Source organism: Trematomus bernacchii, unplaced genomic scaffold (genome assembly GCF_902827165.1).
Source record: "Trematomus bernacchii unplaced genomic scaffold, fTreBer1.1, whole genome shotgun sequence".
NCBI classification, from domain to species: domain Eukaryota; kingdom Metazoa; phylum Chordata; class Actinopteri; order Perciformes; family Nototheniidae; genus Trematomus; species Trematomus bernacchii.
In genome coordinates, this window is record NW_022987698.1 from 602314 (window position 1) to 626386 (window position 24073).

Here is a 24073-nt window from a genome sequence, read left to right on the forward strand (position 1 = left end):
TTTAAATACACAACAACATTACATTACATTACATTTCATTTAGCTGACGCTTTTATCCAAAGCGACTTACAATAAGTGCATTCGACCAAGAAGATACAAACTTGAAGAAAACTGAATCATATAACATCAACAACAATAACAGGAATCAACCAATTCATTAAGTGACAGACAGATAAGTGTTAAGTTAATGTTGAATGTGACGCAAATAAAGATGTAGCTTCAAATATAGAATAGCAATAAGGGCTTACAGTGCAAACATTTTAGATGTGTTGTGTACCCGCCCTATGGGCAAGACATGTTATAATTTAACGGTCAAGTATTATGCAAAATCGCTCTCTTTCTGTCCTGATCCATTTATATAAAAACCTGTCTGAAAATGATTTGGCCACTTTATGATGTCATAACGATTTGTTGGCTTGTGTAACCATTAGCCAATAACCAACCAGGTAACTGCCGCCCACCTTATCACCTGAATCTCCTCCTAGAGCACATTGTGTTCTTTTTAACCAAATATCTTGCAGAGGGGCTTGGGGAGTGGCTCCTTATTTTCATCTAAAGTAACAGACACAGAATCAGCACTTTTGAAACAGGGCTGAAACAGAGGGGATTATGGGATGCTACAATGCATGATCTGTTTGGTATTTTGAGCCAAACACTTCAGAGACATGTTTTGTATATATCAGAGACCTATAATATATTGATGAAAAACAGTATAATAGGGGACCTTTAAATGACTAAAACAGAAACAAGCTGGGTGGGTTTTAATGATGATAGTTAAACTCGGTATTCATTCAGATACAAAAAATGTAATCAATTTATGGGCATATTGATTTTAAATCATTATTATTTTACATTTAATAACTCTCCTATTTTATCTTATCCTACCCAACTAGGTAAGTGAGATGTTAACAAGACAAAATAGTGGTTTGTCTGTTAGCTCTGTCACTTGTGGTATTCCAATGTCTGTTTTCACATTTCACTGAATGTGTTTTAGTTTTATCTTATTGATCTAGTTTCCCCACGCAGTCCAAACACTTGCATGTCAGGTGGACATTTGGCTCTCACACTGTGATTGCCCATGGTGATTATATGGCTTCAATCACACTCATCTTTCCAGTTCCAATCATATGTTCAGCACTATTAAATACAAATAGTTGTTTTGCAGGATAATAAAGCATTTAAATAAAGTAGCTATGTGGTTTCAAATCATCCTTGACATATAACAATAAGATAACAACGAAAGTTTAAAATAACATATTCTATGTAACATAATGAAACAATTTTAAAAGAGAATATATTGTAGGTTTATGCAAATATCTTGGAAGGATGTATATCAATCTCCTTGTTTGGATGACCAACATCCAGTGTTGCATGCAAATGTATGCATGCAAAAGCAAAACTGAGGTGAATGCAAAACATGAAAACAACCAAACAGTCATGACTATGTTGACTTCACTTAGAGATTATTTTTACACAAGGACTACAGAGGATTGATAGAGGGCTCTGTAAAAAGGTGCCACGATATTCACCTGCAGCTCAATATTAGCAAAACAAATGAGCTACCAGAGAAACAGGTAGTCCTAGTTTTGAACCGAGAGAGGAAGAGATAGGGTGGACTCATACAACCCATACAACTACCAAATAAATGTAAAGACTAGACTCACTGAATCTGGCCAAATGTAAGATATGGTGTCCATCTCTCCCTTCTTTTACGTTGTTGTGATGCCATCTGTTCACCGAGTACAACTGGACTTAAAGGAGTTCCTGAGATATTTTCTTTAAGAGCATGAAGAGGGCAACCCAAAAACATAAGCTCTCAAAACCATTAAAACAATAATAATGAAATACAATAAATCTTATATATAATTGTATATATTGCTATTGTATATCAAGTGTTCCCATCGTGCAGGTTGGTACTGTACTTATTAGTGGTTTTCATAACGGCACACTGACAGGGGTAATGTTGTATACCTTTTCCCTAATGACATTATAAGCCACCCACAACAAGTAACATTTGCAAAGTAATAACAACTCAGGATGTGTAGGCAAAAGGTGGTTGGTGTGCTCCCCTCCTGCCAGATGAGCTAGACCAAAGAGAGTCAAATAGTAAACCACATGCAAATATCAGTCAAATACCCCGGAAAGATGAACACCTTGCATGACATGCATAAACATAAACACATGGGGCAAAGTGAGTTTTCACATGCCGTGCTTTACAAATGAGACAACCAAAATGCAAAAAAAAAAGAATGACTGTGTGGTACATTTTTATTTTATGTCCACTTGTCCACTGATGGAAATGCAGGTCAATATTGTAAGGACCATTTAAAATAATTAGCAGTTACTTGGTATTACACCAGGTGGCCAAGGTGGGGCGGGGCCAATTGTACCTATTTTGCTTTAGGTGTTTCAGGTGAGTTTGCATACAACAACTGATGATCAGTCTCTTTTCAGTCTCTGGCTTAACTGCATCATGACAGCACATTGGACCTTTCTGGTTTTGTGCTGTGCGATCAGACTGAGCTACAGTGAGGATCCATCCGGATGGTTTCAGAACATTTCAACCAGTCTCTTCAACTTGCCAGGGGACATCATGCTCGGAGGGCTCTTTCAGATTAACCTGCTCTCAAGCGGCTTCAGCCAGAGGACGGAGCCTGACAATATCAGCTGTGAAAAGTAAGACAATTACATTTTAGGAAATGAATAAGCCAGTTATTTGTGATATTGCACCAATATGTATCATTAACTTGAATAATAAAGCTTATTTTTGTTTTTTCTGCCTGTGGTCCCACAGTTTAAATGAGGCTGGCCTGGGACTTGCTCTAGTAATGAAATATGCAGTGGACGAAATCAACGCAAACCAAATTCTTCTCCCAGGAATGAAGTTGGGTTATGAAATCTATGATACGTGCAGGGAATCTGCCGTCATCGTGAAACCCACCATCTCATTCCTCACTGCAAAATCCAACAAAGCGCTATCTGTGGAGTGTAATTACACAAACTATGAGACCAGCATCTCAGCTGTTATCGGTCCTATGAGCTCGGAAATGGTGTCGGTCATAGGAAAGCTCCTGGGATTCTTTCTGATGCCACAGGTTTGGTTACAAATAGGTCTTGTCATTTGTCCACAGACATCAACGCCACAGGCCATATTTGCTGTTCTTCAAACAAACAGTGTCACAGAAAAAATTTGAATTTATTTATTGGCAAATATCAATTGTTTCTCCTTTTCTTTTCTTTGGAAGTGTAGTTTCCATCACTGCCCAATTGCAGTGCAAATTCTCCTGCAACATCAGAACATTTGCATTAGGCCTTATGCATCAACATTGGAGCATTGCTGTGTAACCTCATTGTGGTAAAATTCAAAAGTGGCATTTTATGACTTTTCTCCCTCCAGGTTAGCTTTGGTGCCACCAGTGACAAATTCAGTGACAAAGTTCTCTACCCGTCATTCTTCCGCACCGTTCCCAGTGACAAATGGCAAGTGAAGGTCATGGCGCTTCTGCTGAAAGAGTATGGGTGGAACTGGGTGGCGGTGGTGGGCAGCGATGAGGAGTATGGACAGCGAGGTGTGCAAGAATTCTCCAAAATAACAGAGAATATGTCGGTCTGCGTGGCCTATCAGGGGCTGATTCCAGTGTACACTGACCCTGGAACAGCAATCACTACCATCATCAAAAACATCAAAGCAACCAAGGTCGGAGTGGTCGTGGTGTTTGCTCTCGCAGAGCCAGCTGCTATCTTTTTTAAAGAGGTTGGTGAATCACTTTTGAAAAGTATTGCATGTTAGTGGTTGATAGTTTATATGTATTTCAGTACCATTGATCCATTCCAATTTACCCCAGGTCATCAAGAGTAATGTACGGGCTGTATGGATTGCAAGCACAAGTTGGTCCATCAATAATCATCTGACTTCCCTGCCCAATATCCAAAACATTGGCACCATCGTTGGATTCATTGACCAGACACAGACTCTGTATGAGCTCACTGCTTACACACAGGTGCTCTTAACCAAACTGAGTGATGAGAGGGCAAATATGTCACCTCCAGCACCAAAGTCTAAAGTCAACTCTAAAAATCCCTGCCCACAATGTTGGAACTTGTCACCTGCTAACATTAGCTTGGTGACTGAACCTTTAGTGCAGCGCACAGCTTTCAGTGTGTATGCTGCCATCTACTTTGTGGCTGAGGCACTGCACAACCTGCTGGGATGCAATTCCACTGGCTGCTTGAAGGAAACCAAAATCTATCCCTGGAAGGTGATTTCTTTTTAGTGGTTTGCAATATAGGTTACACACATTTTTTATTTAAAAAAAAGGTATTAACAACATTAAAATGAATTGAGGAACAACATCTTTCTTTTGCAGCTGTTGGAGGTCTTAAGGAATACATCTATAGACATAAATGGCACAAATTTACAGTTTGACATTAACGGCAATCCAAACCGAGGGTACGATATTATTGAGTGGGTTTGGAATGATTCGACTTTAGACTTCGTAGTCGTTGGAAGCTTTAAAGAAAAACTGTCCATCAACAAAACCCTCTTGAAATGGCACACTGCAAACTCTGAGGTAATACAACACATTTTTTAAATGTATGTACATTCGGGAATATGCATACTTTTAATTTGTGGTTGAATCCAAGATGATAATAAACTGGTTCTGGTTTCTGTAACTATAATGCAACAACTTTTGCAGGTTCCTCAATCCACCTGCTCAGCAGAATGTGGGCAAGGCCAGGTCCGCAGAGTCAAAGGCTTCCACTCCTGCTGTTTTGATTGTATTGACTGCTTGGAAGGCACTTACCGGGCAAATAAGGGTAATGTGTTACCTTTTAAATACCTGATCCTTGTATGAAGGAATAGAACATCATTATTTGGATTAGCGTTATTAGCTTCGCTGAGAGCTAGAGCTTTTTCTTTTAGCTCAGCATGACTGCAAACATGAAAAAAGAGATTGGCTTGTGCGAACGTAAAGAAATTGCCTAAGAAGCTAATTTACATTTTCACACATGTTCACACATACAGATTTTATTGCCTTGGGATGGATCAGGTTAAAGGTTGTCCCCTGTCTCCCCTGTTCACTGCTAAGCTTGCCCAGTCAGCTGCTTAGTGTTATTTCTTTAATGATGACAAAATCAAAACATACATCAGAGACCATAAGGGTTTCATTTTATTTTTTGATGGAATTCTAATTAATCAAACCAATGTTCTTGTTGTGCTTTCTGACTTATAGAGGACACCCAGTGCACTAAGTGCTCTGATCGTCAATGGTCTTTAAACAAGAGCACTTCCTGCATTGATCCCAGTTTTGAATTTTTGTCCTGGAATACACCTGAGGCTCTGCAGTTGATGCTGGCTGGGGTGCTGCTCCTCATTTGTCAGGTGTCAGTTGGCGTGGTTTTCCTGAAACACCGGGGATCCTTTATAGTAGCTGCCTCAGGGGGAACCCTGAGTTTTGTAGCTCTGATAAGCCTGATGGGAGCTTGCCTCAGTCTGGTGCTCTTCCTGGGGCAGCCGGGGGACATGGTGTGTCGTCTTCAGCTGCCCCTCACCTCCATTTTCAAGACAGTGGCCATCTCCATTATCACTTTCATCTCACTACAGGTGGGTAATGACGTGTGAAGTACATTACTTTCCTGTAGAACAAATAAATAGTGCACGTGTAATGATGCTGCAAACCCTTCTTTTTGAACAGATACTCTACGTGACAGAGTTCCCAAAGATGGCCGCCTCTCACCTGCATATACTAAGAGGCCCTGGAATCTGGCTGTTTGTGCTTGTCTGCTTTGCTGTGCAGGGGGCTCTCTGTGGCTGGTTTTTGGTGGAAGGGAGCACACTGTCTGATTATGTGGCAAACCTGAAAATAGACTTTGTGAAATCGTTTCTGACATGTCCAATATCCCCCTTGACTGGATTTGCCCTAATACAGGGTTTCAACGGTGCAATGGCTCTTATATCATTCATGTCTACCTTCATGGCAGCAAAGCCTGTTCATCAGTACAACCTTGCCAGGGACATCACCTTTGCCTCCCTAATCTACTGTGTGATTTGGGTGACCTTTATTCCAATCTACATAGGCTTGAGTCACAAGGACAGATCTATTGTCCATGTTTCTTTCAACCTGGCAAGCAACTTCGGGTTAGTGGCAGGTTACTACTTTCCAAAATGCTACTTGCTGTTAAGAAAACCTGAGCTCAATACTGCAGAGCACTTCTGTACCTTCCTTGAGGGCGCCCCGCTAACTCAAGCTCAGGAGGAACCACAGCCGCAGCAAGAGCCAGGGAAATAAACTGAAGTTGTAATTACAAAATCTCAAAGACAATACATGTAACACATATACTCAAATGTACACTTATCTGCTTTATATGTTAAAGAAGGAGTGAGTAACATATAATAGGGTGATTTGGGCTTAAATATAGGCTATGAAGCATGATGTACACTAGGCTATAATAATAACGTTTTTTTTTTTTAATAAAACAAAAACTCAATGAAAGTATCTGTAACACATATTGTAAAATGAAAATGTGCCTGCATTATATATTAAGAGTGTTGGTGGTTTAGGCTTCAATGTGAAACATTTTGGACATTACACCATAATATTAACGTGATATGTAACCATGAAAAACACAACACACATGTATTGCTCATAAACAACAGATAAAGTACATGTAACAACTTAAATGTGCATTTTGTGAATATTTTAAAATCAGTAGGTTAAACATGTTTTTTTTTTTTATTGCAAACACTTAAAAAAAATACCAAATACAATAAAGAGCCAATAAAAAAGTAAGATCTTGTTTTCTTTGAATTTTTCTCCTAGTTCAGTAAGGTACTGCGATTGCAGCAATCTATCAGTCTCTTCACATTCTCTTAATAAATAAAAGAAGCAATGTCCTGCATGTCTTATTGTCAAAATACATCAAAAGGTGGCCTTATAAGCACTCTCATTGCAGACAGACATATTATAACTACATGGGACAAATAAGACAATGCTTTTTATTCACATTTATTCTCTATTTTATTCGAATGGAGTTGTTAATGTCTTTCATGTTTGTAAAGCACTTTGAATTGCCTTGTGTTGAAAGGTGCTTTATAAATAAACCTGCCTTGCCTTGCCTTGCCTTAATAGTCAGCTTTTTTTAAATTAAAAATTCTCAATACTTTTCATTAAAAAGATTTGTCCAATTGGCCAGTGTAGTAAAACCAACTGATATGGAAGAGGAGTAACTGATATGGAGGCTATTAAAAGGAAATTAGACTTTTCAACAAGGAAAAGCTGAATTTTCATTCAAATATTTATTTAAAATAAAAGGTGAACCAAAGTCCTACTTGTTAGATAACACAATGCTGCAATGAGTTGTAGTCCCTTGGCCACATGACATGGAAGCTATTGAAAGAGATCATGAGTTTTAAATTAAGCAAAAACATTTTTTCATATATATTAAAATCCCATTAAAGGGATGTATATAATTTGTTTATTTTAGTGATAATATCTGGTATGGATAAATAACTGGGTCACATTACATGAAAAATGATTAAAAAAAACTGAAATATTTTTTATTCAAATATTTACCATAAACCAATTCATCAGTCATTTAAAAAAGTGTACCACATACTACTTATTAAAATGTGTTTAGGTGTGCCGATCCTTCATTTCATTTCCATGTATACCACACATGGAAAGGGGAGGGGCCAATTGCCCACATTTTGCTTTGTTGGGTTCAGGTGAGTTTGCATACAACAACTGATGTCTTTATATGTTTGCACGCTGGTGTCTTCACTCGTAGTTCAGAATCCGGCTTAACTGCATCATGACAGCACATTGGACCTTTCTGGTTTTGTGCTGTGTGTTGTGCAGACTGAGCCACAGTGAGGATCCACCCGGATGGTTTCAGAACATTTCAACCAGTCTCTTCAACTTGCCAGGGGACATCATGCTCGGAGGGCTCTTTCATATTAACCTGCTCTCAAGCGACCTCAGCCAGAGGACGGAGCCTGACAATATCAGTTGTGAAAAGTAAGAACCTTACATTTTACCAAAATAATAATCCAATAATGTGTGTGTTGGCACCATATAATTCACCTGACTACTTTTAATGTTTTTCTGCCTGTTTTCACAGTTTAACTGAGGCTGGCCTGGGCCTTGCTCTAGTAATGAAATATGCAGTGGACGAAATCAACGCAAACCAACTTCTTCTCCCTGGCATGAAGTTGGGTTATGAAATCTATGATACATGCAGGGAATCTGCCGTCATCTTGCAGCCCACACTGTCTTTCCTCACTGCAAAATCCAACAAAGTGCTATCTGTGGAGTGTAATTACACAAACTATGAGACCAGCATCTCAGCTGTTATCGGTCCTATGAGCTCGGAAATGGTGTCGGTCATAGGAAAGCTCCTGGGATTCTTTCTGATGCCACAGGTTTGGTTACTAATAGGTCTTGTCATTTGTCCACAGACATCAACGCCACAGTCTGAGTTGACATTTCTTCAAAGTAAATCTCCAAAGTGAGGTTGAAAATTCAGCTCTAAAGTGTTTCGCAAGATTATCTGTCTCAGAGATACAGCCTTAAATTGTTTGACAAAGATGAAGTATTGCTGTCCCACAAACAAAAATGTAATTTATTTATTCGTAAAAGTCAAACCGTAATTGTTTTTTCCTATTTTTTTTATCAAATCAAATCAAGTTTTATTTATATAGCACATTTTTAAAACGATTTTTGGTCGAGCCAAAGTGCTGTACATACAATAGAAATACTTTACAATAAAAACACTTTACAACAAATACAACAGCACAAATGAAAGATCACATACAGGGAAATGTCAGGAGTCGTGCTCCGCTCAGACTAGAAGGCCAGAGAGAAGAAGTGAGTCTTAAGTGTTGATTTAAAAAACCCTAGGGTCTGGGCCGACCTCACATGGAGGGGCAGAGTGTTCCAGAGCCTGGGGCCAGCTGCTGCGAAAGCTCGGTGCCCTCGGGTTTTGAGCCTGGTCTTGGGCACTACCAGCAACAGCTGGTCAGCAGACCTTAAAGCTCTGGCTGGGGTGTAGCGCTGGAGGAGTTCTGCTATATAGGCCAGAGCCAGCCCATTTAGTGCTTACGTTATAGTCAACGTAACTGCCCAGTTGCAGTGCAAGTTCTCCTACCACATCAGTAAAACTGCATTGGGCATTATGTGTTAACATTGGAGCATTGCTGTGTAACCTCATTGGGGTAAAATTCAAAAGTGGCATTTTATGACTTTTCTCCCTTCAGGTAAGCTTCGGTGCCACCAGTGACAAATTCAGTGACAAACTTCTCTACCCGTCATTCTTCCGCACCGTTCCCAGTGACAAATGGCAAGTGAAGGTCATAGCGCTTCTGCTGAAAGAGTTTGGGTGGAACTGGGTGGCGGTGGTGGGCAGCGACGAGGAGTATGGACAACGAGGTGTGCAAGAATTCTCCGAAATAACAGAGAATATGTCGGTCTGCGTGGCCTATCAGGGGCTGATTCCAGTGTACACTGACTCTGGGCCAGCAATCACTACCATCATCGACAACATAGAGGCAACCAAGGTCGGAGTGGTCGTGGTGTTTGCTCTCACAGAGCCAACTGCTATCTTTTTCAAAGAGGTTGGTGAATCACTTTAGCCAAGTATTGCATGTTAGTGGTAGAGAGTTTATATGTATTTCAGTACCATTGATCCATTCCAATTTACCCCAGGTCATCAGGAGAAATGTACGGGCTGTATGGATTGCAAGTACAAGTTGGTCCATCAAAAATCAACTGATTTCCCTGCCCAATATCCAATCCATCGGCACTGTCATTGGATTACAATACCAGACACAGACTCTGTATGAGCTCACTGCTTACACACAGGTGCTCTTAACCAAACTGAGTGATGAGAGGGCAAATATGTCACCTGCAGCACCAAAGTCCGAAGCCAATTCTAGAAATCCCTGCCCACAATGTTGGAACTTGTCACCTGCTAACATTAGCTTGGTGACAGACACTTCAGTGAAGGGCACAGCTTTCAGTGTGTATGCTGCCATCTACTTTGTGGCTGAGGCACTGCACAACCTGCTGGGATGCAATTCAACTGGCTGCTTGAAGGAAACCAAAATCTATCCCTGGAAGGTGATCTCTTTTGTTGTTAATTGTTTGGTTTGGAATGTATTTGTTTTAAAGGTATTAACATTATTGATTAATAATTAATTGACAATCTTTCTTTTGCAGCTGTTGGAGGTTTTAAGGAATACATCTATAGACATAAATGGCACACATTTACAGTTTGACAGTAAAGGCAACCCAAACGTAGGGTACGATATTATTGAGTGGGTCTGGAATGCTTCGACTTTAGACTTCGTAGTCGTTGGAAGCTTTAAAGAAAAAACTGTCCATCAACAAAACCCTCTTTAAATGGCACACTGCAAACTCTGAGGTAATTTATGCCATTAAAAAAACAGATACAGTTTGGTACATGCACATATTAAAGTATTGGTGGTTAAATCCCACATTACATTATTCTGGTTTTGGTTTCTGTAATTGTTACTACAACAATTCTAACTATAATGCAACAACTTTTGCAGATTCCTCAATCCACCTGCTCAGCAGAATGTGAGCAAGGTCAGGTCCGCAGAGTCAAAGGCTTCCACTCCTGCTGTTTTGATTGTATTGACTGCTTGGCAGGCACTTACCGGGCAAATGAGGGTAATGTGTTACCTTTTAAATACCTGCTCCTTATATAAAGGAATTTAGAATGTTTTGGGGGGATTTGCTTGTTCACTTTGGCGAGAGCTAGATGAGAAAATGTTATATTGCTCTCATGTCTGTCTGTATAGGGCTGTACGCGTTTGGTCGACTAAATGCATCATCTTTGATCAACCTTTTTCACTATTATATAACATTTTAAAGACCAAATGATTACTGGATTAATCGTGAAAATAATCATTAGTTGCAGCCCTAGTGTGTACAGTAAATATATTGGATTAAGGATGATGCAATCAAACCATGAATTAGATTCCAGTTATCATTTTCTTATTTGATTTAGATGGTATTCTTATTAATCACACCAAATGTCTTGTTGTGCCTTCTGACTTATAGAGGACACCCACTGCACTAAGTGCCCTGATCGTCAATGGTCTTTAAACAAGAGCACTTCCTGCATTGATCCCAGTTTTGAATTTTTGTCCTGGAATACACCTGAGGCTCTGCAGTTGACGCTGGCTGGGGTGCTGCTCCTCATTTGTCAGGTGTCAGTTGGCGTGGTTTTCCTGAAACACCGGGGATCCTTTATAGTAGCTGCCTCAGGGGGAACCCTGAGTTTTGTAGCTCTGATAAGCCTGATGGGAGCTTGCCTCAGTCTGGTGCTCTTCCTGGGGCAGCCGAGGGACATGGTGTGTCGTCTTCAGCTGCCCCTCACCTCCATTTTCAATACAGTGGCCATCTCCATTATCACTTTCATCTCACTACAGGTGGGTAATGACATGTTAAGTAGATTACTTTCCTGTAGAACAAATAAATTGCACACGTGTAATGATGCTGCAAACCCTTCTTTTTGAACAGATACTCTACGTGACAGAGTTCCCAAAGATGGCCGCCTCTCGCCTGCATATACTAAGAGGCCCTGGAATCTGGCTGTTTGTGCTTGTCTGCTTTGCTGTGCAGGGGGCTCTCTGTGGCTGGTTTTTGGTGGAAGGGAGCACACTGTCTGATTATGTGGCAAACCTGAAAATAGACTTTGTGAGATCGTTTCTGACATGTCCAATGTCCCCCTTGATTGGATTTGCCCTAATACAGGGTTTCAACGGTGCAATGGCTCTTATATCATTCATGTCTACCTTCATGGCAGCAAAGCCTCTTCATCAGTACAACCTTGCCAGGGACATCACCTTTGCCTCCCTAATCTACTGTGTGATTTGGGTGACCTTTATTCCAATCTACATAGGCTTGAGTCACAAGGACAGATCTATTGTCCATGTTTCTTTCAACCTGGCAAGCAACTTCGGGTTAGTGGCAGGTTACTACTTTCCAAAATGCTACTTGCTGTTAAGAAAACCTGAGCTCAATACAGCAGAGCACTTCTGTACCTTCCTTGAGGGCGCCCCGCTAACTCAAGCTCAGGAGGAACCACAGCCGCAGCAAGAGCCAGGGAAATAAACTGAAGTTGTAATTACAAAATCTCAAAGACAATACATGTAACACATATACTCAAATGTACACTTATCTGCTTTATATGTTAAAGAAGGAGTGAGTAACATATAATAGGGTGATTTGGGCTTAAATATAGGCTATGAAGCATGATGTACACTAGGCTATAATAATAACGTTTTTTTTTTTTAATAAAACAAAAACTCAATGAAAGTATCTGTAACACATATTGTAAAATGAAAATGTGCCTGCATTATATATTAAGAGTGTTGGTGGTTTAGGCTTCAGTGTGAAACATTTTGGACATTACACCATAATATTAACGTGATATGTAACCATGAAAAACACAACACACATGTATTGCTCATAAACAACAGATAAAGTACATGTAACAACTTAAATGTGCATTTTGTGAATATTTTAAAATCAGTAGGTTAAACATGTTTTTTTTTTTTATTGCAAACACTTAAAAAAAATACCAAATACAATAAAGAGCCAATAAAAAAGTAAGATCTTGTTTTCTTTGAATTTTTCTCCTAGTTCAGTAAGGTACTGCGATTGCAGCAATCTATCAGTCTCTTCACATTCTCTTAATAAATAAAAGAAGCAATGTCCTGCATGTCTTATTGTCAAAATACATCAAAAGGTGGCCTTATAAGCACTCTCATTGCAGACAGACATATTATAACTACATGGGACAAATAAGACAATGCTTTTTATTCACATTTATTCTCTATTTTATTCGAATGGAGTTGTTAATGTCTTTCATGTTTGTAAAGCACTTTGAATTGCCTTGTATTGAAAGGTGCTTTATAAATAAACCTGCCTTGCCTTGCCTTGCCTTAATAGTCAGCTTTTTTTAAATTAAAAATTCTCAATACTTTTCATTAAAAAGATGTGTCCAATTGGCCAGTGTAGTAAAACCAACTGATATGGAAGAGGAGTAACTGATATGGAGGCTATTAAAAGGAAATTAGACTTTTCAACAAGGAAAAGCTGAATTTTTATTCACATATTTATTTAAAATAAAAGGTGAACCAAAGTCCTACTTGTTAGATAACACAATGCTGCAATGAGTTGTAGTCCCTTGGCCACATGACATGGAAGCTATTGAAAGAGATCATGAGTTTTAAATTAAGCAAAAACATTTTTTCATATATATTAAAATCCCATTAAAGGGATGTATATAATTTGTTTATTTTAGTGATAATATCTGGTATGGATAAATAACTGGGTCACATTACATGAAAAATGATTAAAAAAAACTGAAATATTTTTTATTCAAATATTTACCATAAACCAATTCATCAGTCATTTAAAAACGTGTACCACATACTACTTATTAAAATGTGTTTAGGTGTGCCGATCCTTCATTTCATTTCCATGTATACCACACATGGAAAGGGGAGGGGCCAATTGCCCACATTTTGCTTTGTTGGGTTCAGGTGAGTTTGCATACAACAACTGATGTCTTTATATGTTTGCACGCTGGTGTCTTCACTCGTAGTTCAGAATCCGGCTTAACTGCATCATGACAGCACATTGGACCTTTCTGGTTTTGTGCTGTGTGTTGTGCAGACTGAGCCACAGTGAGGATCCACCCGGATGGTTTCAGAACATTTCAACCAGTCTCTTCAACTTGCCAGGGGACATCATGCTCGGAGGGCTCTTTCAAATTAACCTGCTCTCAAGCGACCTCAGCCAGAGGACGGAGCCTGACAATATCAGTTGTGAAAAGTAAGAACCTTACATTTTACCAAAATAATAATCCAATAATGTGTGTGTTGGCACCATATAATTCACCTGACTACTTTTAATGTTTTTCTGCCTGTTTTCACAGTTTAACTGAGGCTGGCCTGGGCCTTGCTCTAGTAATGAAATATGCAGTGGACGAAATCAACGCAAACCAACTTCTTCTCCCTGGCATGAAGTTGGGTTATGAAATCTATGATACATGCAGGGAATCTGCCGTCATCTTGCAGCCCACACTGTCTTTCCTCACTGCAAAATCCAACAAAGTGCTATCTGTGGAGTGTAATTACACAAACTATGAGACCAGCATCTCAGCTGTTATCGGTCCTATGAGCTCGGAAATGGTGTCGGTCATAGGAAAGCTCCTGGGATTCTTTCTGATGCCACAGGTTTGGTTACTAATAGGTCTTGTCATTTGTCCACAGACATCAACGCCACAGTCTGAGTTGACATTTCTTCAAAGTAAATCTCCAAAGTGAGGTTGAAAATTCAGCTCTAAAGTGTTTCGCAAGATTATTCGTCTCAGAGATACAGCCTTAAATTGTTTGACAAAGATGAAGTCTTGCTGTCCCACAAACAAAAATGTAATTTATTTATTCGTAAAAGTCAAACCGTAATTGTTTTTTCCTATTTTTTTTATCAAATCAAATCAAATCAAGTTTTATTTATATAGAACATTTTTAAAACGATTTTTGGTCGAGCCAAAGTGCTGTACATACAATAGAAATACTTTACAATAAAAACACTTTACAACAAATACAACAGCACAAATGAAAGATCACATACAGGGAAATGTCAGGAGTCGTGCTCCGCTCAGACTAGAAGGCCAGAGAGAAGAAGTGAGTCTTAAGTGTTGATTTAAAAAACCCTAGGGTCTGGGCCGACCTCACATGGAGGGGCAGAGTGTTCCAGAGCCTGGGGCCCGCTGCTGCGAACGCTCGGTGCCCTCGGGTTTTGAGCCTGGTCTTGGGCACTACCAGCAACAGCTGGTCAGCAGACCTTAAAGCTCTGGCTGGGGTGTAGCGCTGGAGGAGTTCTGCTATATAGGCCGGAGCCAGCCCATTTAGTGCTTACGTTATAGTCAACGTAACTGCCCAGTTGCAGTGCAAGTTCTCCTACCACATCAGTAAAACTGCATTGGGCATTATGTGTTAACATTGGAGCATTGCTGTGTAACCTCATTGGGGTAAAATTCAAAAGTGGCATTTTATGACTTTTCTCCCTTCAGGTAAGCTTCGGTGCCACCAGTGAAAAATTCAGTGACAAACTTCTCTACCCGTCATTCTTCCGCACCGTTCCCAGTGACAAATGGCAAGTGAAGGTCATAGCGCTTCTGCTGAAAGAGTTTGGGTGGAACTGGGTGGCGGTGGTGGGCAGCGACGAGGAGTATGGACAACGAGGTGTGCAAGAATTCTCCGAAATAACAGAGAATATGTCGGTCTGCGTGGCCTATCAGGGGCTGATTCCAGTGTACACTGACTCTGGGCCAGCAATCACTACCATCATCGACAACATAGAGGCAACCAAGGTCGGAGTGGTCGTGGTGTTTGCTCTCGCAGAGCCAACTGCTATCTTTTTCAAAGAGGTTGGTGAATCACTTTAGCCAAGTATTGCATGTTAGTGGTAGATCGTTTATATGTATTTCAGTACCATTGATCCATTCCAATTTACCCCAGGTCATCAGGAGAAATGTACGGGCTGTATGGATTGCAAGTACAAGTTGGTCCATCAAAAATCAACTGATTTCCCTGCCCAATATCCAATCCATCGGCACTGTCATTGGATTACAATACCAGACACAGACTCTGTATGAGCTCACTGCTTACACACAGGTGCTCTTAACCAAACTGAGTGATGAGAGGGCAAATATGTCACCTGCAGCACCAAAGTCCGAAGCCAATTCTAGAAATCCCTGCCCACAATGTTGGAACTTGTCACCTGCTAACATTAGCTTGGTGACAGACACTTCAGTGAAGGGCACAGCTTTCAGTGTGTATGCTGCCATCTACTTTGTGGCTGAGGCACTGCACAACCTGCTGGGATGCAATTCAACTGGCTGCTTGAAGGAAACCAAAATCTATCCCTGGAAGGTGATCTCTTTTGTTGTTAATTGTTTGGTTTGGAATGTATTTGTTTTAAAGGTATTAACATTATTGATTAATAATTAATTGACAATCTTTCTTTTGCAGCTGTTGGAGGTTTTAAGGAATACATCTATAGACATAAATGGCACACATTTACAGTTTGATAGTAAAGGCAACCCAAACGTAGGGTACGATATTATTGAGTGGGTCTGGAATGCTTCGACTTTAGACTTCGTAGTCGTTGGAAGCTTTAAAGAAAAACTGTCCATCAACAAAACCCTCTTGAAATGGCACACTGCAAACTCTGAGGTAATTTATGCCATTAAAAAAACAGATACAGTTTGGTACATGCACATATTAAAGTATTGGTGGTTAAATCCCACATTACATTATTCTGGTTTTGGTTTCTGTAATTGTTACTACAACAATTCTAACTATAATGCAACAACTTTTGCAGATTCCTCAATCCACCTGCTCAGCAGAATGTGAGCAAGGCCAGGTCCGCAGAGTCAAAGGCTTCCACTCCTGCTGTTTTGATTGTATTGACTGCTTGGCAGGCACTTACCGGGCAAATGAGGGTAATGTGTTACCTTTTAAATACCTGCTCCTTATATAAAGGAATTTAGAATGTTTTGGGGGGATTTGCTTGTTCACTTTGGCGAGAGCTAGATGAGAAAATGTTATATTGCTCTCATGTCTGTCTGTATAGGGCTGTACGCGTTTGGTCGACTAAATGCATCATCTTTGATCAACCTTTTTCACTATTATATAACATTTTAAAGACCAAATGATTACTGGATTAATCGTGAAAATAATCATTAGTTGCAGCCCTAGTGTGTACAGTAAATATATTGGATTAAGGATGATGCAATCAAACCATGAATTAGATTCCAGTTATCATTTTCTTATTTGATTTAGATGGTATTCTTATTAATCACACCAAATGTCTTGTTGTGCCTTCTGACTTATAGAGGACACCCACTGCACTAAGTGCCCTGATCGTCAATGGTCTTTAAACAAGAGCACTTCCTGCATTGATCCCAGTTTTGAATTTTTGTCCTGGAATACACCTGAGGCTCTGCAGTTGACGCTGGCTGGGGTGCTGCTCCTCATTTGTCAGGTGTCAGTTGGCGTGGTTTTCCTGAAACACCGGGGATCCTTTATAGTAGCTGCCTCAGGGGGAACCCTGAGTTTTGTAGCTCTGATAAGCCTGATGGGAGCTTGCCTCAGTCTGGTGCTCTTCCTGGGGCAGCCGAGGGACATGGTGTGTCGTCTTCAGCTGCCCTTCACCTCCATTTTCAATACAGTGGCCATCTCCATTATCACTTTTATCTCACTACAGGTGGGTAATGACATGTTAAGTAGATTACTTTCCTGTAGAACAAATAAATTGCACACGTGTAATGATGCTGCAAACCCTTCTTTTTGAACAGATACTCTACGTGACAGAGTTCCCAAAGATGGCCGCCTCTCGCCTGCATATACTAAGAGGCCCTGGAATCTGGCTGTTTGTGCTTGTTTGCTTTGCTGTGCAGGGGGCTCTCTGTGGCTGGTTTTTGGTGGAAGGGAGCACACTGTCTGATTATGTGGCAAACCTGAAAATAGACTTTGTGAGATCGTTTCTGACATGTCCAATGTCCCCCTTGATTGGATTTGCCCTAATACAGGGTTTCAACGGTGCAATGGCTCTTATATCATTCATGTCTACCTTCATGGCAGCAAAGCCTCTTCATCAGTACAACCTTGCCAGGGACATCACCTTTGCCTCCCTAATCTACTGTGTGATTTGGGTGACCTTTATTCCAATCTACATAGGCTTGAGTCACAAGGACAGATCTATTGTCCATGTTTCTTTCAACCTGGCAAGCAACTTCGGGTTAGTGGCAGGTTACTACTTTCCAAAATGCTACTTGCTGTTAAGAAAACCTGAGCTCAATACAGCAGAGCACTTCTGTACCTTCCTTGAGGGCGCCCCGCTAACTCAAGCTCAGGAGGAACCACAGCCGCAGCAAGAGCCAGGGAAATAAACTGAAGTTGTAATTACAAAATCTCAAAGACAATACATGTAACACATATACTCAAATGTACACTTATCTGCTTTATATGTTAAAGAAGGAGTGAGTAACATATAATAGGGTGATTTGGGCTTAAATATAGGCTATGAAGCATGATGTACACTAGGCTATAATAATAACGTTTTTTTTTTTTAATAAAACAAAAACTCAATGAAAGTATCTGTAACACATATTGTAAAATGAAAATGTGCCTGCATTATATATTAAGAGTGTTGGTGGTTTAGGCTTCAGTGTGAAACATTTTGGACATTACACCATAATATTAACGTGATATGTAACCATGAAAAACACAACACACATGTATTGCTCATAAACAACAGATAAAGTACATGTAACAACTTAAATGTGCATTTTGTGAATATTTTAAAATCAGTAGGTTAAACATGTTTTTTTTTTTTATTGCAAACACTTAAAAAAAATACCAAATACAATAAAGAGCCAATAAAAAAGTAAGATCTTGTTTTCTTTGAATTTTTCTCCTAGTTCAGTAAGGTACTGCGATTGCAGCAATCTATCAGTCTCTTCACATTCTCTTAATAAATAAAAGAAGCAATGTCCTGCATGTCTTATTGTCAAAATACATCAAAAGGTGGCCTTATAAGCACTCTCATTGCAGACAGACATATTATAACTACATGGGACAAATAAGACAATGCTTTTTATTCACATTTATTCTCTATTTTATTCGAATGGAGTTGTTAATGTCTTTCATGTTTGTAAAGCACTTTGAATTGCCTTGTATTGAAAGGTGCTTTATAAATAAACCTGCCTTGCCTTGCCTTGCCTTAATAGTCAGCTTTTTTTAAATTAAAAATTCTCAATACTTTTCATTAAAAAGATTTGTCCAATTGGCCAGTGTAGTAAAACCAACTGATATGGAAGAGGAGTAACTGATATGGAGGCTATTAAAAGGAAATTAGACTTTTCAACAAGGAAAAGCTGAATTTTATTCACATATTTATTTAAAATAAAAGGTGAACCAAAGTCCTACTTGTTAGATAACACAATGCTGCAATGAGTTGTAGTCCCTTGGCCACATGACATGGAAGCTATTGAAAGAGATCATGAGTTTTAAATTAAGCAAAAACATTTTTTCATATATATTAAAATCCCATTAAAGGGATGTATATAATTTGTTTATTTTAGTGATAATATCTGGTATGGATAAATAACTGGGTCACATTACATGAAAAATGATTAAAAAAAACTGAAATATTTTTTATTCAAATATTTACCATAAACCAATTCATCAGTCATTTAAAAAAGTGTACCACATACTACTTATTAAAATGTGTTTAGGTGTGCCGATCCTTCATTTCATTTCCATGTATACCACACATGGAAAGGGGAGGGGCCAATTGCCCACATTTTGCTTTGTTGGGTTCAGGTGAGTTTGCATACAACAACTGATGTCTTTATATGTTTGCACGCTGGTGTCTTCACTCGTAGTTCAGAATCCGGCTTAACTGCATCATGACAGCACATTGGACCTTTCTGGTTTTGTGCTGTGTGTTGTGCAGACTGAGCCACAGTGAGGATCCACCCGGATGGTTTCAGAACATTTCAACCAGTCTCTTCAACTTGCCAGGGGACATCATGCTCGGAGGGCTCTTTCAAATTAACATGCTCTCAAGCGACCTCAGCCAGAGGACGGAGCCTGACAATATCAGTTGTGAAAAGTAAGAACCTTACATTTTACCAAAATAATAATCCAATAATGTGTGTGTTGGCACCATATAATTCACCTGACTACTTTTAATGTTTTTCTGCCTGTTTTCACAGTTTAACTGAGGCTGGCCTGGGCCTTGCTCTAGTAATGAAATATGCAGTGGACGAAATCAACGCAAACCAACTTCTTCTCCCTGGCATGAAGTTGGGTTATGAAATCTATGATACATGCAGGGAATCTGCCGTCATCTTGCAGCCCACACTGTCTTTCCTCACTGCAAAATCCAACAAAGTGCTATCTGTGGAGTGTAATTACACAAACTATGAGACCAGCATCTCAGCTGTTATCGGTCCTATGAGCTCGGAAATGGTGTCGGTCATAGGAAAGCTCCTGGGATTCTTTCTGATGCCACAGGTTTGGTTACTAATAGGTCTTGTCATTTGTCCACAGACATCAACGCCACAGTCTGAGTTGACATTTCTTCAAAGTAAATCTCCAAAGTGAGGTTGAAAATTCAGCTCTAAAGTGTTTCGCAAGATTATTCGTCTCAGAGATACAGCCTTAAATTGTTTGACAAAGATGAAGTCTTGCTGTCCCACAAACAAAAATGTAATTTATTTATTCGTAAAAGTCAAACCGTAATTGTTTTTTCCTATTTTTTTTATCAAATCAAATCAAATCAAGTTTTATTTATATAGAACATTTTTAAAACGATTTTTGGTCGAGCCAAAGTGCTGTACATACAATAGAAATACTTTACAATAAAAACACTTTACAACAAATACAACAGCACAAATGAAAGATCACATACAGGGAAATGTCAGGAGTCGTGCTCCGCTCAGACTAGAAGGCCAGAGAGAAGAAGTGAGTCTTAAGTGTTGATTTAAAAAACCCTAGGGTCTGGGCCGACCTCACATGGAGGGGCAGAGTGTTCCAGAGCCTGGGGCCCGCTGCTGCGAACGCTCGGTGCCCTCGGGTTTTGAGCCTGGTCTTGGGCACTACCAGCAACAGCTGGTCAGCAGACCTTAAAGCTCTGGCTGGGGTGTAGCGCTGGAGGAGTTCTGCTATATAGGCCGGAGCCAGCCCATTTAGTGCTTACGTTATAGTCAACGTAACTGCCCAGTTGCAGTGCAAGTTCTCCTACCACATCAGTAAAACTGCATTGGGCATTATGTGTTAACATTGGAGCATTGCTGTGTAACCTCATTGGGGTAAAATTCAAAAGTGGCATTTTATGACTTTTCTCCCTTCAGGTAAGCTTCGGTGCCACCAGTGAAAAATTCAGTGACAAACTTCTCTACCCGTCATTCTTCCGCACCGTTCCCAGTGACAAATGGCAAGTGAAGGTCATAGCGCTTCTGCTGAAAGAGTTTGGGTGGAACTGGGTGGCGGTGGTGGGCAGCGACGAGGAGTATGGACAACGAGGTGTGCAAGAATTCTCCGAAATAACAGAGAATATGTCGGTCTGCGTGGCCTATCAGGGGCTGATTCCAGTGTACACTGACTCTGGGCCAGCAATCACTACCATCATCGACAACATAGAGGCAACCAAGGTCGGAGTGGTCGTGGTGTTTGCTCTCGCAGAGCCAACTGCTATCTTTTTCAAAGAGGTTGGTGAATCACTTTAGCCAAGTATTGCATGTTAGTGGTAGATCGTTTATATGTATTTCAGTACCATTGATCCATTCCAATTTACCCCAGGTCATCAGGAGAAATGTACGGGCTGTATGGATTGCAAGTACAAGTTGGTCCATCAAAAATCAACTGATTTCCCTGCCCAATATCCAATCCATCGGCACTGTCATTGGTTTACAATACCAGACACAGACTCTGTATGAGCTCACTGCTTACACACAGGTGCTCTTAACCAAACTGAGTGATGAGAGGGCAAATATGTCACCTGCAGCACCAAAGTCCGAAGCCAATTCTAGAAATCCCTGCCCACAATGTTGGAACTTGTCACCTGCTAACATTAGCTTGGTGACAGACACTTCAGTGAAGGGCACAGCTTTCAGTGTGTATGCTGCCATCTACTTTGTGGCTGAGGCACTGCACAGCCTGCTGGGATGCAATTCAACTGGCTGCTTGAAGGAAACCAAAATCTATCCCTGGAAGGTGATCTCTTTTGTTGTTAATTGTTTGGTTTGGAATGTATTTGTTTTAAAGGTATTAACATTATTGATTAATAATTAATTGACAATCTTTCTTTTGCAGCTGTTGGAGGTTTTAAGGAATACATCTATAGACATAAATGGCACACATTTACAGTTTGACAGTAAAGGCAACCCAAACGTAGGGTACGATATTATTGAGTGGGTCTGGAATGCTTCGACTTTAGACTTCGTAGTCGTTGGAAGCTTTAAAGAAAAACTGTCCATCAACAAAACCCTCTTTAAATGGCACACTGCAAACTCTGAGGTAATTTATGCCATTAAAAAAACAGATACAGTTTGGTACATGCACATATTAAAGTATTGGTGGTTAAATCCCACATTACATTATTCTGGTTTTGGTTTCTGTAATTGTTACTACAACAATTCTAACTATAATGCAACAACTTTTGCAGATTCCTCAATCCACCTGCTCAGCAGAATGTGAGCAAGGCCAGGTCCGCAGAGTCAAAGGCTTCCACTCCTGCTGTTTTGATTGTATTGACTGCTTGGAAGGCACTTACCGGGCAAATAAGGGTAATGTGTTACCTTTTAAATACCTGCTCCTTATATAAAGGAATTTAGAATGTTTTGGGGGGATTTGCTTGTTCACTTTGGCGAGAGCTAAATGAGAAAATGTTATATTGCTCTCATGTCTGTCTGTATAGGGCTGTACGCGTTTGGTCGACTAAATGCATCATCTTTGATCAACCTTTTTCACTATTATATAACATTTTAAAGACCAAATGATTACTGGATTAATCATGAAAATAATCATTAGTTGCAGCCCTAGTGTGTACAGTAAATATATTGCTTTAAGGATGATGCAATCAAACCATGAATTAGATTCCAGTTATAATTTTCTTATTTGATTTAGATGGTATTCTTATTAATCACACCAAATGTCTTGTTGTGCCTTCTGACTTATAGAGGACACCCACTGCACTAAGTGCCCTGATCGCCAATGGTCTTTAAACAAGAGCACTTCCTGCATTGATCCCAGTTTTGAATTTTTGTCCTGGAATACACCTGAGGCTCTGCAGTTGACGCTGGCTGGGGTGCTGCTCCTCATTTGTCAGGTGTCAGTTGGCGTGGTTTTCCTGAAACACCGGGGATCCTTTATAGTAGCTGCCTCAGGGGGAACCCTGAGTTTTGTAGCTCTGATAAGCCTGATGGGAGCTTGCCTCAGTCTGGTGCTCTTCCTGGGGCAGCCGGGGGACATGGTGTGTCGTCTTCAGCTGCCCCTCACCTCCATTTTCAATACAGTGGCCATCTCCATTATCACTTTTATCTCACTACAGGTGGGTAATGACATGTTAAGTAGATTACTTTCCTGTAGAACAAATAAATAGCACACGTGTAATGATGCTGCAAACCCTTCTTTTTGAACAGATACTCTACGTGACAGAGTTCCCAAAGATGGCCGCCTCTCGCCTGCATATACTAAGAGGCCCTGGAATCTGGCTGTTTGTGCTTGTTTGCTTTGCTGTGCAGGGGGCTCTCTGTGGCTGGTTTTTGGTGGAAGGGAGCACACTGTCTGATTATGTGGCAAACCTGAAAATAGACTTTGTGAGATCGTTTCTGACATGTCCAATGTCCCCCTTGATTGGATTTGCCCTAATACAGGGTTTCAACGGTGCAATGGCTCTTATATCATTCATGTCTACCTTCATGGCAGCAAAGCCTGTTCATCAGTACAACCTTGCCAGGGACATCACCTTTGCCTCCCTAATCTACTGTGTGATTTGGGTGACCTTTATTCCAATCTACATAGGCTTGAGTCACAAGGACAGATCTATCGTCCATGTTTCTTTCAACCTGGCAAGCAACTTCGGGTTAGTGGCAGGTTACTACTTTCCAAAATGCTACTTGCTGTTAAGAAAACCTGAGCTCAATACAGCAGAGCACTTCTGTACCTTCCTTGAGGGCGCCCCGCTAACTCAAGCTCAGGAGGAACCACAGCCGCAGCAAGAGCCAGGGAAATAAACTGAAGTTGTAATTACAAAATCTCAAAGACAATACATGTAACACATATACTCAAATGTACACTTATCTGCTTTATATGTTAAAGAAGGAGTGAGTAACATATAATAGGGTGATTTGGGCTTAAATATAGGCTATGAAGCATGATGTACACTAGGCTATAATAATAACGTGATATGAATATTTACCCAAGAAACACATAACAAGGATATATTGTTCAAATATAAAG

The 24073-nt window shown here is 40.1% G+C and overlaps 3 protein-coding genes and 1 pseudogene across 3 annotated transcripts; all 4 read left to right on the forward strand.

Moving 5' to 3' along the window:
- The first annotated feature begins 2473 nt into the window (after positions 1–2473).
- On the forward strand, positions 2474–6682 carry LOC117489380 (taste receptor type 1 member 3-like). Its single transcript, XM_034138601.1, has 8 exons — positions 2474–2676; positions 2795–3095; positions 3398–3754; positions 3846–4259; positions 4368–4571; positions 4698–4818; positions 5235–5605; positions 5697–6682. Exons 1-8 carry the CDS (start codon positions 2474–2476, stop codon positions 6288–6290), a joined length of 2565 nt encoding a protein of 854 aa, XP_033994492.1. The 3' UTR covers positions 6291–6682.
- Positions 6683–7812: 1130 nt separating this feature from the next.
- Positions 7813–12532, forward strand: LOC117489781 (annotated as a pseudogene).
- A 1130-nt stretch (positions 12533–13662) lies between these two features.
- LOC117489791 (taste receptor type 1 member 3-like) lies at positions 13663–18386 on the forward strand. The gene is made up of 8 exons (XM_034139323.1): positions 13663–13868; positions 13972–14272; positions 15112–15468; positions 15560–15973; positions 16073–16276; positions 16425–16545; positions 16939–17309; positions 17401–18386. The coding sequence occupies exons 1-8, from the start codon at positions 13663–13665 to the stop codon at positions 17992–17994; spliced, it is 2568 nt and encodes an 855-aa protein (XP_033995214.1). The 3' UTR covers positions 17995–18386.
- A 1129-nt stretch (positions 18387–19515) lies between these two features.
- On the forward strand, positions 19516–24008 carry LOC117489814 (taste receptor type 1 member 3-like). Its single transcript, XM_034139351.1, has 8 exons — positions 19516–19721; positions 19825–20125; positions 20965–21321; positions 21413–21826; positions 21926–22129; positions 22278–22398; positions 22792–23162; positions 23254–24008. The coding sequence occupies exons 1-8, from the start codon at positions 19516–19518 to the stop codon at positions 23845–23847; spliced, it is 2568 nt and encodes an 855-aa protein (XP_033995242.1). The 3' UTR covers positions 23848–24008.
- Positions 24009–24073: the final 65 nt, after the last annotated feature.